At 36.8% G+C, this 16382-nt stretch overlaps 1 protein-coding gene across 26 annotated transcripts in view; it reads left to right on the top strand.

Moving 5' to 3' along the window:
- The window catches only part of CLASP2 (cytoplasmic linker associated protein 2), a gene marked incomplete at its 5' end in the record, with an annotated part of 149484 nt that overhangs the window by 73559 nt on the left and 59543 nt on the right, over window positions 1-16382 (top strand). For 16 of the 26 annotated variants that reach the window (XM_082015468.1, XM_082015491.1, XM_082015487.1 and 13 more), the window contains 5 exons: window positions 4864-4943; window positions 10088-10180; window positions 10808-10953; window positions 12190-12325; window positions 15685-15755. In XM_082015468.1, coding sequence (XP_081871594.1) covers window positions 4864-4943; window positions 10088-10180; window positions 10808-10953; window positions 12190-12325; window positions 15685-15755 — 526 coding nt within the window. Of the gene's footprint in view, window positions 1-4845; window positions 4944-10087; window positions 10181-10807; window positions 10954-12189; window positions 12326-15684; window positions 15756-16382 lie in introns of all 26 variants that reach the window. The other 10 variants (XM_082015479.1, XM_082015489.1, XM_082015492.1 and 7 more) reach the window with 1 other exon arrangement.

Here is a 16382-nt window from a genome sequence, read left to right on the forward strand (position 1 = left end):
TCATGACATCTTTCTTCTCCCACATAGTGTTGTCCTGTTTTGTCATCCCATCATGCACAGCTTTGTAGATACTCATGGGGAGAGCATCAAGGTGGTAGACCAAGTGAGCAGTCCAAAGTTACTATGATATGAAAGAAAGATTTCAAATGTTTGTCGGAAGAGGGTAAGAACTCAACCGCAGGAATTAAATCCTGGGTGAGAAAACTGATTCTGCAAAAGACTGCAGTTCCTTCGCTTGCATACACTACCCCTTCTGGTGTTTAGCTATTCACAATGCTGAACTGAAAGACTGGTGACTGGAAAACTTTTCTTTAAAAAAAAAGACTCCTAGGGCCTCACTAATTGTTAGAAATCTTTAAATTTAACTTACGATTAAATTTAACTTACGAAGATGTAGTCTCTCTTAGTAGTCTGCGGGAAGTGAGGGGTTTGTTTCCTTTGCCTCCATCCCCAGACTCATTGACTGTAAGTTTTAAAAAAAAAAAAAAAACACAGAACAAAACCACAAACCAACTGTAAAACTCCAAGGTGCCTTCAGCTGCTATAATTTATTTCCATATCAAGTCTGTGTTCTGTTCAGTAGATTCTCGCCAGCTTCCTGAAGTGGAACTTGGGCTTGCAGGTCTCTCTGTGAGTTTGTGTAACCAAGGTGCTTGAAGGTTATGTATGAAAACTTAAGTAAAGGTTATGAATGAAAACTTACCTGTGTAGGTAAATGTCTTGTGTGGATTGATCTCCCTTTCCTTCAGATACTTTTCTCTTGTGGGTCTCAGCTGAGGGAGGCCCAGTTGGATTCAATGGGCTGAGGCCAAAGGTAGGTCAATGTAAGTTGCACTCATTTAAGAAAAAGCCAGTTGGTGAAGCTCTGGATTTTAGTTATCTGCTGAGCGCTTAAAGATGTTAAATGCAGTGGGGTTACAGCCCTTTCGAATTGTTTGTAGTGTTCTTGCCATTAGGAATGCAGTAGTTGAACTTGTCTGCACTTGGTCAAAGGATTATGTGTTCTGTGGGTAAGGTGAAGAACATCCACTATTCAGTGGAAGTCATTAACACTCAAGAGAGCTACTTGTAAGAAACTTATAATCACAGCTTGGTCTGAGAAGGTAAGCAACAACAAAACAGCTTATCAAAATCTGTGTGCTCTGTCAGATATGTCAGTTTTGAGTCTGTAGGCAGTGCTGTCTAAAATGAGAATTTTGTAAAGCTCTGCTGTTGCTTTTGTGGAGGAGGGTCAAGCCTTACAAAAGCATGAGAAGTTGTTTGAAGGCATCTGCATGTGTGTGACTATTATGTATCTTGTTAGCATAGTAAAAGACTTTCTCCTGAATTGGGAAACAGTGGATAGAGTTCTGTCATTTTTTTGGTTAGTCTCTACAGAAACAGTGATGTGGTAAACAGAATTGGTAAACATACCTATGAAGAGATTGGGAAGGGAAAGGTTGAACAATATTTTTCCTTCTTGTGCAGTGTAGGCTTTTGACTTGTATACAATATAAAGAGAAGACAGTTACTTCACACTTCTATTTTGATACGCATATGTCATCATGCTGTTGAGGAGGGGAAAATTAGTGGAGTAGAAGTGAATGTGCTTTTAGAGATAAGTTTTAAAAAAAAGTGTCACCTGCCAAAAAAAACACAGAACTTTTTTTATATTTCCAGGCAAAGAGGCAATAAAACAATTTTCTGTGAGTATTGCTTTCCAAGAAAAGTGGTCTGTAGAAGTGAACTAGTTGAGACTAGGGAAGATGGGAAATGCTGTGCGCCTGGACTGTGTCAGACGGATTTTAAATAGTAGTCTGTCCTTCCTCTTTCTCTCCTTGAAGTAATAAATTGTTACTCCTTAGATAAAGGATTTTCTCTTATTTCTCAGGATGCGTTATTAGATGATGTTACGGTGCTAGAAAATCTGTCATGTAGTCCATGCTATTTTCTGATTTTAAAAGCAATACTTTAAGGTGGACTAAAGATGACAACGTTTACTTACTTAGCAAAGACAACTTCACACACTTTTAATTTTTACTTTATAGTGTACATGAATGCACTATGAATACTTGCAATCCAAACATTTTCTATGGTTTTTATGTTTGTGGCCCATATGTGTCAATTTTTAATGTTCGATTTCTCTAAGTTTAGTCCCTTGGCAGCAAAATGGTAAGTAATGGATGGGAATGCAAAGTACTTTTTTCCCTGCTTTAACAGTGGCTTTTGGGTATTTACGTAGCTGAATAGTAACACAAGGGGGGTGGGGTTTTTTGCCTCTAGTGTCATGGGATCACTGTAGTCTTAATATTTTATCATGTAGCAAAGAAACGTGTAGTATGAGCTTCATAGGCGTTTACTGTGTTGTGACTAACACAAAGGATTAGCTTTGAGTAAATCAATTTTGATAAGAACAGAAACCTTTTATTAACTGTTTAAATAATTTTAAACATTTTACAAAAGCAGTTCTTTGACTGTATGAAAACTATGTTTCAAGCTTTAAAAATTTGGGTTTTCTGGTAACCTTTTGGCTACTTAAGATTTCTTTTCCATTTACTTTTCCTCAGTATGTACTGCATATTCATTGTGGTTATTTTGGTACTTCGAGACTTTCTGAAATGTCGGAGTATTTTGGGAGGGACAGATGAAGTTATGATTTGAGGGTCCAGGCAGCTGTTTGCACCACCTAGTTTAGCATGGTGCCCCTGTGCCAAATTCTTTCCTTTCAAGGTTTCTTTCCACAAATTTCTGCTCTGACCAGGGCATCCTCCCTTTTAGGAGCTGTACAAGTTTGTGTGGCAGAAGGGTGTGTTCTGGGTCTGAATGGGATCTTTCCCTCTTCGTTTCCTTAGCCAGTCAGGTACTCGTTGTCTTTGTGGAAGGACTTGTTCCCTCTGCTGTCTGGAGGGAGAAGAAATAGGCAGTTAGAATTTCTTCTTTCCCTTCTGGCTGCCACTGGCAATTATGACAGATGGTGTTGGAGATACACATGTGGAAGTGCATTATGTACAGCATCTCTTTACAACATACTTGAGCTTAGGCTGTCAAAATTTCTTTAAATGTTCCCATATCATACTGTAGGCACCATGTCCAAATTTTGCTAGCTATCACTTCAGTGTTTTTACACTAAGCAGCCACAGAGGCATGTGAGAGATCTTGTTCAGCATAGAGGCACTGAGATCTAATAAGTTTGCCATTAAATTTGTAGTGGTAGTGGACCCTCATGTTTTGAACCGCACAAGTGTATAAACACAGCAGACACAATTCTTTGCACTATAAATAGGAGATCAGGCACTGTAAACCATGAAACATTTTTGAAGAGTGCAGCCACCAAGAGGTTCAAGCTGTCAAGAAGTCCTGGCTTTTTGTTGTAGCAGACCACTCATTCTTAACCGCTTTTCCTTATGTTTTTTAATTTGTTCTGTAGTTAGTAAAATACATGTCTTCTCTGCTTGATGCCTCCATTTCAACTGTGCTCTGCAAGTTAGGGAGCATATTCTACCATCTATCCTATTGGCCTCACTCTGAAACAGTTGAGACAAGACCCTTGTTTCTGAGTGCTCATGTGCTCTAAGAGATTTATTTGGTTTTCTCTCAAGAAGGGAGTGTTCTACTGGACTGATTATCTCCATGCATCACCTGTCTTGTCATATTATCTGCCCGATTCAATTATTGAAGATACTTACGGATTCTGCCAAGCTTCACCTTGTATTTGGAGTTTTAGGCTTGTAGCACAGAGTGGGTCTGATTACCTTGTTCTTTGATTGAGTAGCAGACTTGAGTTAATTCCTTTTAAAAAGGGCTTTCTTAGTAACCCTAGTATTTGCAAGAAAGTGAAATCCAGACAGTGCTTTCAAATTATTTTCTTTTTTAGAGTTGCCTTAGTTTCTACCCAGGATTTTCATGAGATTGGGCAACCATACGCCAGTGTGAAACCAGCAGGTTACCTGTTAGTATTCTTCCCTGATTCTTTTGCTTGGGATGTGGGGCATCTTTGCCTGTTACATGAGAATAGTTTCTTCATTTACCTTGCACAGAAATAACTGCCCTACTACTTGCATAGCTGGCATGGAAGGTTTTGGAGTTAAAAGGTTTTTGGTCTGATGTTTGTTTAGTAATGTGTCTGGAAGGTTCTTGGGAGCCTCTTCCAGGTGATACAGTCCTGGAGTATCCCACTGTGGAACACCCATGGGAATGAGCGCTCTGAGAAGGAGGCTGCCAATCAGTGGAGTTCAGATTTTGCTCCAACACAACGTTCCCTTCACCATGTCCTTGCTTTCTTTGTTGAAGTTCTTGGAGCTTTGAGACTGAGAAATGTGTGTCACACTTCTTAGCTCCTCATGAGAACACTGGGAAGCACAAGGCAAATGAATTGTGTAGGGCTACCATGCATTCCAGGGCTGACTGCTTGTGCCACATGTGTTGAGGTGAAAATTCATCCACAGGAATTCCATTTAAGGACAAATAACTTTTGCTTTGGTAAATAATTTTAAATTCTATGCTGTATTTAGGAACATTTGTATTAATAGGATGCAGATCTCATAATTCTGTGCAAACAGCTAGAATTCTATAAACTAGAGGTTTATTGTACTAAAGATTATTCCAATTAAAGACAAAAATAAAAATAATAAAATCAAACCATTAGCTTTGTCAAATTGGAAACTACTCAGAGTTGTTTATTTTTGAAGATAAAAAGTTTAACTTTTTCCTTACTAATGGTGAAATCAGAATCCAAGGTCTTGCAATTTTACACATGATGAATGTTCAGGATTTTTGTAAGTTATATTAAGTGTTTGAAAATAGGTACTGTGAAAGATGCTTATGTCAGTTTGAAAAACTTGACATACATTACATACTGTTTAACAGTATTTTACATTTATGTAGGTTCCTCTAAAGAAGGAGGAGCTGGAGCTGTGGATGAGGATGATTTTATTAAGGCATTTACAGATGTTCCTACTGTACAGGTAAGATGCTGTGTATACTCATGTTTGTTTTCAGAAATGCGCTATTTGCAATACTACGTGCTAGCCTACTTTTGAAATGTCTTTAATTTTATGGTCTTCTAAGTAAGTGGTGTTACTTTTCCTTCTTCCTGAATTTAAAGTCTCCGTGGAAAGCTCTTTACTCTTTTCCAGTTAGTTACCAAAACCCTCACCTTTTCTTTACTGTCCTACTAATTATTATCACATTATATTTCAGCTAAAATTAATTCTTGCTTTTCTTAGTCTTTTCCAGGGAGCTACTGTAAATAATTGTATGTTTTAATTTTGATAAGAAAAAGATTTCTGTAATGTTTGGAAAATTTAGGGCTGCAGTTTCATGGGATAATCAAGTACTAATAATATAGGCAAATAATTAAAGAAAACCCTCAAATAATCATTGCATTTTCAAATGTGTCTGAATTGTAATGATGCGTGTCTGGCATACATGTCCCCCTCTCTAGCAACACTTAAAAAAATAAATCTAGTGCTTAATTGGAGTACTAACGAACCTGTTGGATTCTGAGTTGAAAGATCAGATTTTACATGCTTGGTACTTTCACACAGTTGAGTCATTTAACATGTTTGTATCTTCCTAGACCTATTTTGAATCAGGTTTCCTTGAGCAGCTGAGGTGTGGAAGGCAACCAAAACCTCAAGTCAGCCATAGTTCCCAAACACCAGAAGGATTTTGTATGACTTCCTTTTCTTGATATGTACTTTTGCTCTATTTTTATTTCCCATGATGACAGTGTAATTATTTGCTAGATCTCCTGTAGGCAGAAATATTGTCTGCTTTTATGAAGGAACACTTTATCTCCATGGTTCCCATCAGGTTGAGGAAATACTTGTCTTGCACTGTAAAAGCTTCATGTTTTTCTGCATCTCCAAACTGTGTTAAGAATTCTTCAGAGTGCAAAATGATGGAGCTCTTAATATTATTTATCCCCATTATATTGAACAGAGCCATATTCCACAGCCTAGAAAATGTGATGCCTGTAGTTCAGTGCCTTAATGTTTGCAGTCCCAAGCAGAGCTCTGTAATGACTCAAGTTGGTTAATAACACTGCAAGAACAAAAGTAGGGTAACTGTATGTTGTTGATGAGGTCATGTATTTTTCTGTCTGACTGCTGGGTGACCTAGGAAGGTAGGTCATTCCTAAACTGCAAGAGGTGGAGGAGAAAGTCCCACTTCTCTTTACTAATCTTACCCAAGTTGAGGTAAGGATGGAGGGAAGAAATGTGTAACTGTTAAGGAAGAGAGAAGTTTTTGTACTAGACCCTGTGAAGAAATAATGTTTATGACCTGTAGTTTTCCAGATTACTCTAAAAGCAAAGGAAACTCATTAGACAGAATGGGGAGAGGGAGTTGTTTGTACATTATTGAGCCCATTCCTGTGTCTTTCTTTTTTCATTACATTTGTGGGGTTTAGTAGTGGCTTCATTGAAAGTAAGGAAGGGAACTATATTATGGAAAAATGGATTGAATTCTGAATCAAGATTAAGTACATCTGTATTAATCAAGTAAATTGAGGTTATTTATGGTGTGTGTATGTTTAGCTCATTCTTAAAAGCCTCCAGTGTTGGATCTGCCTTTCTAGGAACCTGCTCCAATGACTGCTCATCATTAATAATACCATATTCTTTACTCCCCAAAATGGAAGTACATCTGTATAGTTATTACTCTTATTTGTGTTTGAGCTTTTGATTTTTCTGTCTTTGATGTTGCGCGTAGCTGTAATGATGTGTGTGTGTTGCCCTCTAATGGGTAACAGCAGTTTATGAAGAAGATGGGTGATTGAGGTAAGTCTGATGGATCTGTGTGCCAAAAAGAGAAGTACTGTGGTGAGAGGATTGTGCCTTCGTATTTAAGATTACAACCATAATGTTTTTACAACTCTGTTTATTCTATTTTGCTTAATTTGAAGAAAATGCTGTGTTCCGGTTATTAGGAGTAACTCCCATTAATAGCTAGAATTTTTTTCAGAACAAATTTAATTGTTTTTATAAAAGTCTGATGTAGGAACTTGTGAACAAAAAAATGTATTATGTCATTGACTGAACACAGAATTTCGTCTTGGCCTTCTAAAAGCATACCTGGATGGGGAGAAAAGAAATTATTAAAATAGTACCTTTTGTTCCTCTGAAACTAATACAGGTATGGACAACCTTGACAATTTGGGATTTTTCAGTGGAATTACAGTTTTAATTTCATTACAAGATAAAATTATGCCATGTACTAAATTCCTCATTACAGTGAGGAATTACAATTTGAATAGCAGAAATTGCATAGATCCAATTCTGTTTGTGCCAGGTAATTAAAGAAAAAAAATAAATTCTTTGCCTAGGTGTGCAAGTAGGTCAGACATAAACCCACTGTACATGTTGCTTCTGTACTTGTCTGTTGCTTAGTATGTTTTAATCCTGTGGCAGTAACTACAGCACGTGGTCTCTGAAAACACATGGTTGTCAACAAAAAAAGTCCTAGTTTTGAGGATCTACTTACTCAGTGAGACAGCTTACAAAAGGTATTTGACCAGAACCTCAGACTAAGTTTCAAGTGTGCACTAAACAGATCTCAGCTGCCACAAAAAAGCATGGTCCCACTTCCCTTGTTGTTGCACTTTGCTGCTTTGCGATAAGTTGGCATAAGCTGCTGAGTTGGCAGAGAAGTTTTTGCCTTTTCTCTTGTATGGTTAAGTTTTTCTATGTTAAAACCCTGAACTGGGAAGGGGATGGGGCAAGGTGGGTGATGGTAAAGGGTGAGCCTGAGGAGGTTGAATTGTGTCATGAATTCTGATGTCATTAGGGTCACTGTAATATGAAACTGCATCTTTAGTTAAACGGTGAGTAGTCCCTTCCACTTTTAGAAGGAAAACAAGAATTTTCTTTGATAATGGAAATTTAATTTGATGCAAATGATCATCGAGACACACGTAATATTTACTCTTGATAGTATGGTACCTATAGAATTAGTATTAGAGTAAATTAGTGTTGTGTAACAAGTATTGTATGCTACCAGTATACACAAGTATATTAAAAGGGGATACAAAACTCAGGTTTGATTTTGTGGGCAGTGGAGTAGAAAGTCTGTTACACTTGGACTCACTGTTTTCATTAAATCATTTACTCTTTTCAAATAAGTTCTGCATCAGATGTTTACTGACTTCTAATGAAGAAGAAAACAGTAATCATGAGAAACAGCTTTTTGGTTTTTATGGATGCAGTTGTGTCCCCTGTATAGAACTGCAAAGCTGCTTCCACAGTGTACCCTGGAAAAGCTTACACAGCTATGTCGTAATAAAAATTTCAATTTTGTTGGTACAGCATATTCAGAAATTGTTTTCTGCATGATAGTGAAGCTGTCCTGGGTGTACTAATTTTGTTTCTGAAGTGATTCCTACCCCGTTTATCTTACAAACCAGATATGCAGGTGTTTTAGAGCATGGATGTCTTCCACCTACTCAATATTTCAGCATGAAATATAGAGGCCTTCATAACCATGTTCTGTTAAAGTATTGGAACAAAAGTAGATGTCAATAGAGTCAAGGTCCCAAGTCTACTGTAAGTTATAATTCATTTGATATGGTCAAAAAATTGGAAAACTAGACTGTATTTTGTGTAACTCTTGTAGTAATTTCAAGTTGCCTAGGAAAAAAAGGTATTTTGTAGAAAATACATGTTCAGCTTAACTGTAGAACAGAACGTTCCTTTTTTTTTTAACAATAAAATAAAAGCTGCGTATATACATGCAGAACAGTATGTTCAAGAGACCAGTGTCAAAGCTCTTCAGCAATCCATGCAAAGCAAGGTGTCCTAACCACTGGTCCTTTTTTCCTCTACATGCCCTGTGCTCTTGCATGTAAAAATTATGGTTTGGACTTAAATAATGAGTAAGCATCAGGCACTACTATTTAGGTGCTACGTAAATTATCATGCTGGCCTCCACCTTTCACTCTAGAAGGGTATGAGTTTCCTTGAAGCTCTGAATCATGTCTGCCAGCACCATGTGGATGTCTTGGCTGTGTCTCAGATGGCACCAGGTGTCTGTGTATGGGCAACTCGGTTTAGCCCAGTGTGTTTATGTAAAAAACTTTTGATCCAAAAAACCGGAAATCTTTAGCCGAAAATGCATTTTTGAAGAAATTCTGTCCAGATCAAGTTTCTGGTTAGTCATTTGCTTGATAACATCTTCAACTTGTTCTCAATCTGCAGAGAAAAAAAAAAAAAGACCTTTAAATTTTGCATATTCACTGGAAGCGGAAAAGAGCATCCTGTGGCTTATGTCTAGGAGAATAGAAAGGAAGTCAGTTTATTTCTGATGTTAGTAATATGTTTTCATGGCTACTTTTAAAAAAATTTTCTTCAGAAGTCCACTGTTGTATGTGTATAGTTACCAATAAATGCATTAATACGTCAGTCACTATTTGGTAATACATGTATGATTAGATTGGTCAGACTTCAGTTTTTCTGGAGTTACTGTGTTAAGACACTAGATAACTCTGACAAGAGGCTGCTCCTTACATTTATTTATTGGCTCCATAAGTTAATAAATGATAGGCTTGGAGTACTAGTACATATAGAAGCTACTGAAGGTTTTAATTTATTTTTCAGACAAATTTTTAATTTTAGTGTTGACCAGCAGCCCAGTTAGGCCCTTTTAGAGCCATGCACTCTTGTAATATGCAAGTCCCTGCCCCAAAACAGTTGCATTGGGTTAAAATCTGTTGGTTGAGTATCATGGTAATAGTGGGTATGAAAATAAAATGGAATCGCAATATTATTGCAACAGATTATCTAAAACCTCTGCTTGTATCAAATAATAAATTATTTAGTGGAGTTACTGAAATTCCAGATGTGATTAGCCCATCACAAAGGTGAAAGGTGAAATCCTGAGGAAAATGTTGATACTTCAGCTTTTCTGTTAATGAATATTCACTACTCGGTGATATCCTCAAAGATTTGCCTTAAAATGCCCATTTATACATCTTGCACAGTTCTCAGGAACTTCTGGGGCAAGATTTTTCAGAATTATAACTGTATTTTCAGTCTTCTCAAGCTATTTGCCTTCATCAGGTTACCTGGGATATTAACATTATCACTTTCCTGTGTTTTTTTCAATACTTCAGATCTATTCTAGTCGAGAACTTGAAGAAACATTGAACAAAATCAGGGAAATTCTCTCAGATGACAAACATGATTGGGATCAACGAACTAATGCGGTAAATTTTTAATCTGATTTCAGGTTTGGGTGGGTGTATTTCATAAAGCACAGGCAGCTAGATTGTTTTATCTGGGGTATAATTACTTTAAGAAAGAATATTTAATCAAAGACATTTTAATTTCTAAAAATTGAATTTCCATGTATCAAATAAATGTGAGCAAATGTTTTAAAAAGACCAAAACACATTTTTGCTGACATTTCAGTGGAAGCTTTCTGAAGTCCTTTGTGTATATTTCGGTTGGCATGTATGCAAAATTACATATTCTGCAGGTAAACTGCTAGCAGTAGTACATCTTACGTGTGGCTACGATAACTTCCACTTGCAGGATAAAAAGTTTCTGTGTATGTAGCAATTACATTTTTTTAATCAGGTTTATGGCATCTTAGTGTTTGGAAACAGTTATGTGAACAGAATTACGTATTTGTATATTTGTAGACTGGGATCTGAGGCTTTTTAGCTCTAGAATTTAAGTAATACAATTTTTTACAGTTGTTTAAATTCTTGCCATGTATTTCAAAATGATGCTTTGCTCTAAAGACATGCATTTTTGCAATGAAGTTGTTACTTTTTTATTTTGAAATGCATATTGGTAGTGACATAAACAAAATGCCTTAACTTTTTTAGCTGAAGAAGGTCCGGTCATTGCTTGTTGCTGGAGCTGCACAGTATGATGGATTTTTCCAGCATTTACGGTTGTTGGATGGTGCTTTCAAGCTTTCGGCCAAGGATCTCAGGTCCCAGGTGGTTAGAGAAGCATGCATTACTGTAGCGTAAGTATAGCTTATGTGCATTTGTGTACATTGCTAGAGTTTAGTATGAATTTGAATTAAAGATGCTTTTTCAGTGTTGCAGCATAGATTATCTTGTTGGACTGCTATGGACTGCGACTGATAAAGAGTCAAGTCAGCATCTGAAGCACTAGAAGTAGAGGCGTTTAAAGGAATTTGTTCGTTTAGGCAATATATGTAGTTGATAATCCTGTAACAGATTGTATGTGAAGAGCAAGTTACCATCATTACTCTGAGTACTTAGTGCAAGTTAATGCATACTGCTCTAATACTGGGGGCTAGTCTTAGGGGCGCTTATGCTTGGGTGATAGGCACAGGGCTTCACTGTGACTACTTGTAATAATTAAGTGATCTGCCCTATAGTGCTTTGAGCCCTTCCGCTTGCCTGTTGAATTCTGAGATGCAATTCAGTTTCATTTCACATTCAGTTTCACATTTTGGTGAGGTAATATCTTCCGTGTCCGTGATAATTTTAGAAGCTGTGGCTAAACAGAAATAAGCTCTCCATCTTCAGCATCTTGGGGACTCTCACTAAATTCAAGATGGGGAAGAAAGCCTTAGTTTTACATCAGAGCAGTCTTTCCCACTTCCATGTTTTCAATGGCATTTTTTTTCCTCTGGGAAGACATTAATGTAACCACTGATTTTTTTGGTGGCTGTGTGGAACAGATACACCCCAGAGTGTACCCATGCTGTTCTGGTCTTCTGATTGAACAGACCATGGGGACCTGTTGGAGGTCCAGCTGTCCTTGCCAGGGAAATTTAGGCTTTTAAGAAAGTAATGCTAACCTTTCCTAATGTGAAATTGGGAGTAGTGTAAAAGTACTGTGTAAATGTCCTCGTTCTGCATTCAAAAGGAGAAAAATCCTGAACAACAAATCTAAAAACTTAAAGAAATAATATACTCTCCAAGTGTGTTAAAAATCAAAAATAGTATTATATTTTATGTGGATATGAGAATTGTAGCCTTGCCTATTGTGGTATTTGTTTTTCATTATGAAATACAGTTATAAGGGTTCGGCTTCTTAATGTGTCTGCTAAATAACAAAGACGTTCCACTAATCCTGCATTTTTAATGAGGCAAGAACTTGTAAATCATAAAATCAAGAAAATCTGTTGTATGGAAAGATAAGTCTTTAAAATGTACAATGAACTTTGTTATTTTAAGACTAAGAAATTAACTTTTGTTAACAAGTTTTATTTATTTCTCCTAAATAGCCATCTTTCAACTGTTTTGGGAAACAAGTTTGATCATGGCGCTGAAGCTATTGTGCCTACCCTTTTTAATCTGGTTCCCAACAGCGCCAAAGTGATGGCAACTTCTGGGTGTGCAGCCATTAGATTCATTATTCGGGTAGGTGTTCCTCTCTCGCTTTGCTTCCTAGGGATATTCAGGTAGTGGCTCGTAACAGAGAAAATAACAGTTTTGAAATACAGCATTATAAATCATTCTGTCGGGGAGAAGTAATTTTTCTTACAGATGGACAAATATTATTTATTATTGAAACCAATTGCCAGCATTACCATGGTAAAGATGGAGGAATAGGTATGAAAAGCAAGTCTGTTTTCATGGTTTTTTTACAAGCTGTTAATTGTAAAAAGGCAAGTGTATTTGAAAAGTTAACTGTATTTAACTGCCTTTTTGGACAAGACGAAGTTAAGCTAGTAGTTAAGAAGCTAGTAAGAATTTAAAAAAAAAAAGAAAAAAAAAAAGAAAAAACAAAAAGCCCCGATTTCTTTTTACAAAATAAAAACGATTGGAACTGTGGAGTTAATCATAAAATGTTGAAGAGGTCGGACATACGCGGATAGTTCAGAAAGCACAAGTTCATGGAAGAAAAGCCCAGTAGAGATTCTAATCCCCAGGTTTAAGAACTTTCTAAGATGAGTCCTTTATAGCGTATGGAAGAGGGGAATGCTGTATACTGCCTGTTTTTCCTTATTGTCTGTTCCTTAAGCATCTGCTACTGACTGGTTTCTGAGGCAAGACATTTAGCTAGATTTTTGGGACTTGTACGGATATTTTTGTATTTCAGAAAGAAGTGGAAGGTTGCCTGTAGTTTCTACATTAAAAGCTGCGGTGTTCTTAATGCTAGGCACTTAGTGTTATTCACTATGATCTCATCTATGGTTTTAATTTTCGAAGCGGTTGGAAACCTAAGTGGTTTAATCACACCTTGTATTGCCATCCTCAGTGTGTTTTGGAATCTGTACTTACTCTGTCTAACCATACCTCTTAAGAATGTGCTCTGAGATTTCTGCGTTAGGTTTGTGTCAGCACTTGGACTAAGAACCATTGGCCTTTTTTCCCCAAACTCTTACAGTATACTGTGAAATGGCTAATGGCACAGAGTTAAGAGTGGAGGAAGGAATACATCTTACGCAGGATGATTGAAGTTGTAAGAGAAGAATACCATTTGCAGTAGTATTAGACAAGCTCAGGCATGTGAAAAACTAACCCTGTCGTCTTGTTTAGAGGAGCCAAATCAAGTGTCAGAAAAGCAGCATGAAATAAAAATTCACAGATTATATTAAATTGCCTTTATTGGTTCAATTCTGTTGGAGATAAGCTTACACATCGGCTCTACCTGCCCTGATTTTGTGTAAACTTCTGTTATTCATAGCTGTAATTTAACATACTAGATTGGAGGCATAGAAGCGAGAAAATCCTATGCAGTGTTCAAATACCCAACCAATAAATGGCTTATGCAAGGTGTTCTGACAGAAAATTCAGGTTTCAGTGCAAAACGAAAGAATCACAGAATCATTAAGGTTGGAAAAGACCTTTAAGATCATCAGTCCAACCATCAACCCAACACTACCATGCCCACTAAACCATGTCCTGAAGTGCCACATCCACACGTTTTTTGAATACTTAGAAAGAAAAGTATCAGACTCAAACGAAATGCAGCCCCACTGTCCTTTGGACTTCTGTCCTTTTGATTAAATGCGATTTGGTCAGGGAGTGTGTGTGATGAGTTGAATATTTTGAGCCCAAGTCATTATGGCTTTTGGAGTCAGCGTTTTGCTCAAAAACTCTTTACCAGAATCCACTGACGGCCAGTTCAGATCTGGTGCTTTAGTATCTAATTGCTGTGAGAGTGAGTGTATGTATAAAGAGGGATGCTGTATTATACCAGTGATCTTGAAGAGCTCTATGTCATCTTTGCCCCTTTTTTGGATTTCATATTTTTTTTCTCCATGTAGTTCTTATACTGTAGTCCCATTTCTCTTTCTTGATTCTTAATAAATTGGGAAACCAATTAAAAAAAAAAAAATGGGGGGAGGTTGTGTCATGATGAGATGGCATGATGGGTGAAAATATTTTCCAGCAGGAGGTGGGATTCAGGTTGGGCAGTTGAGCTGCGAGGTGGGTTGGGAGGAAGCATGTATCGTTATGTACATCATCACAGCTTCAAAGAGATTAACAGATGAAATTTGCAGTCTTAAAACTGAATGAAAGCAAGCTTTGCAAAACACTTTCTAGAAATTATGTCAGTAGCTCCAAAGACTTGGAACATACAGGTTTCTCCATCTGTAAAAACATTTCATTCCTTCCCCTGGTATTGCTTATAGTTCCCTTTTTGGCAGTCATGTGCCACATTTCAATTTGAAAACTATGCAAAACACAAACAAAACCCTAAAACCCCATTTAAAAGTATATTAGTACAAATAAATGCAACTGTAAGGCTCTTCCAGATTTTTGGATTAATTCCCTCCTAATTCTGAAGTTGGCAGTACTCTGAGAACTGATAATTATCTCTCTGCTTTTTTGGTGATTTGTGTGTTTATATTCTGCAACAATAACCTAAGGAGAAAGTATGATATGTGAGATACTAACAATTGCTTAAACAGTTTTTTTTTATAGGCTGCAGTTTCATACTGTATTGGGGACTGTTTCAGAAATTACATGTTTAATCAAGAAAGGAATGAAAAACGAACTGAAAATGGATTTGTTGAACCATATTACTCTTACTTGGAACTAAAATTTTAATACTTTGTGTCTACAATTAACTAAGATAACCTGAAATAAGGCTGCTTTAATTCTGAGTTAAAGTATTGCATTTGGATTTAATGTAGTTTAACTTATCCACTTTAAATAGTAGTTCAAGGGTTTCCTTTTCCCACGAGGAAAAGAAAAAACAAAGGAAAAAACACCCGTTAGGTGTTTCCATGTAGATTATATACATAAGCTTACTTATATTACATGTCATGCTTTTATTATTTTATTGACATATTTTGCTTTAAAAGCAATTTGGTCTTTGTGGCACTAATCATATTGATTGATCCTTAAAAGAATGCCCATAGCTTCAGGTTGATTGATTTGCTTTTTGCTCCGTAACTCTGATTTTTAAGACTGCTGTGTCTATTGCTTTTTTCCTTCTGTGATAGAACTAAAACAACATCATCTTACAACTCCTTTGAGGAGATACATTTGAGCCTTCATATATGACTTCTGGCAGCTAAATATTGCATGTCATGATGTAATTGTTGGTGGCATTGTAAGTGCTTTTTGCTTGACATTTTGGAAAAAAATAGGTTTAATTCACGTGCTAGCAGCAGTCTCTTATTTAACAGTATTCTACACTTGGTTTCAGTCAGCATTTTAAATGATTGCAATTTTTATTATGTTGCTAGTTCTGTTTGACTTAATTAGTACAGTACAAATTCAGGAATGCTTTTGTCATTAACTGCTTTGTCTTTTCCCTTCAGCATACTCATGTGCCACGACTCATACCTTTAATAACAAGCAACTGTACCTCAAAATCAGTTGCAGTTAGAAGGTGAGTACATTATAAATAGCAAATTATTAAAGCTGTTGCTTTTTTAAATGTGATGATCATATGTTAAAAACAAACACATTTGAAGATTTGTGGCCGTTAACTCTGACTACAGAAAACTGTGTTATCCAGTAAATTACAAAAATTAATTTCAACAAAGTTACATCAGATGATGTTGAGGAATGGTACTTTCTGACCTATTGGGGGACGTACACTGTATCCTTCTGCAGAATTTATTCTAATTTAGAATGTTTCTAACACTTATTGAAAAAGTACCTTTTGATTTAAAACCAGAAGTGGAAAAAAAAGCTGTAGTTGAATCTGTGTTGCTCAGCCTAATGAGAATAAACACCACAGGTACTGAGAAGCACTGGGAGAGCATGAGATGGATATGCATGTCTTTGCGAAGAACCAGCCTGAGCGTGTTACTTACTGTTAGGGCCAGACTTGACAGGCCTAGTGAGGTTAGTTCTTGTCAAATCTCTGCAGTGTCCTCATGCCAGGAGGACTTCATAACTTCTGTGCAGTGCGGTTTGAATGTGTGGAGCTAGGCTGTCTGATACTGTGCCCAAAAAAATAAACCTACCATGCTGGGGACTATGGGATTGAGACAGTGGCTGCTACTGTAGA

The sequence above is a fragment of the Phaethon aethereus genome (genome assembly GCF_964289735.1).
Source record: "Phaethon aethereus genome assembly, chromosome: 2".
Classification (NCBI taxonomy): Eukaryota; Metazoa; Chordata; class Aves; order Phaethontiformes; family Phaethontidae; genus Phaethon; species Phaethon aethereus.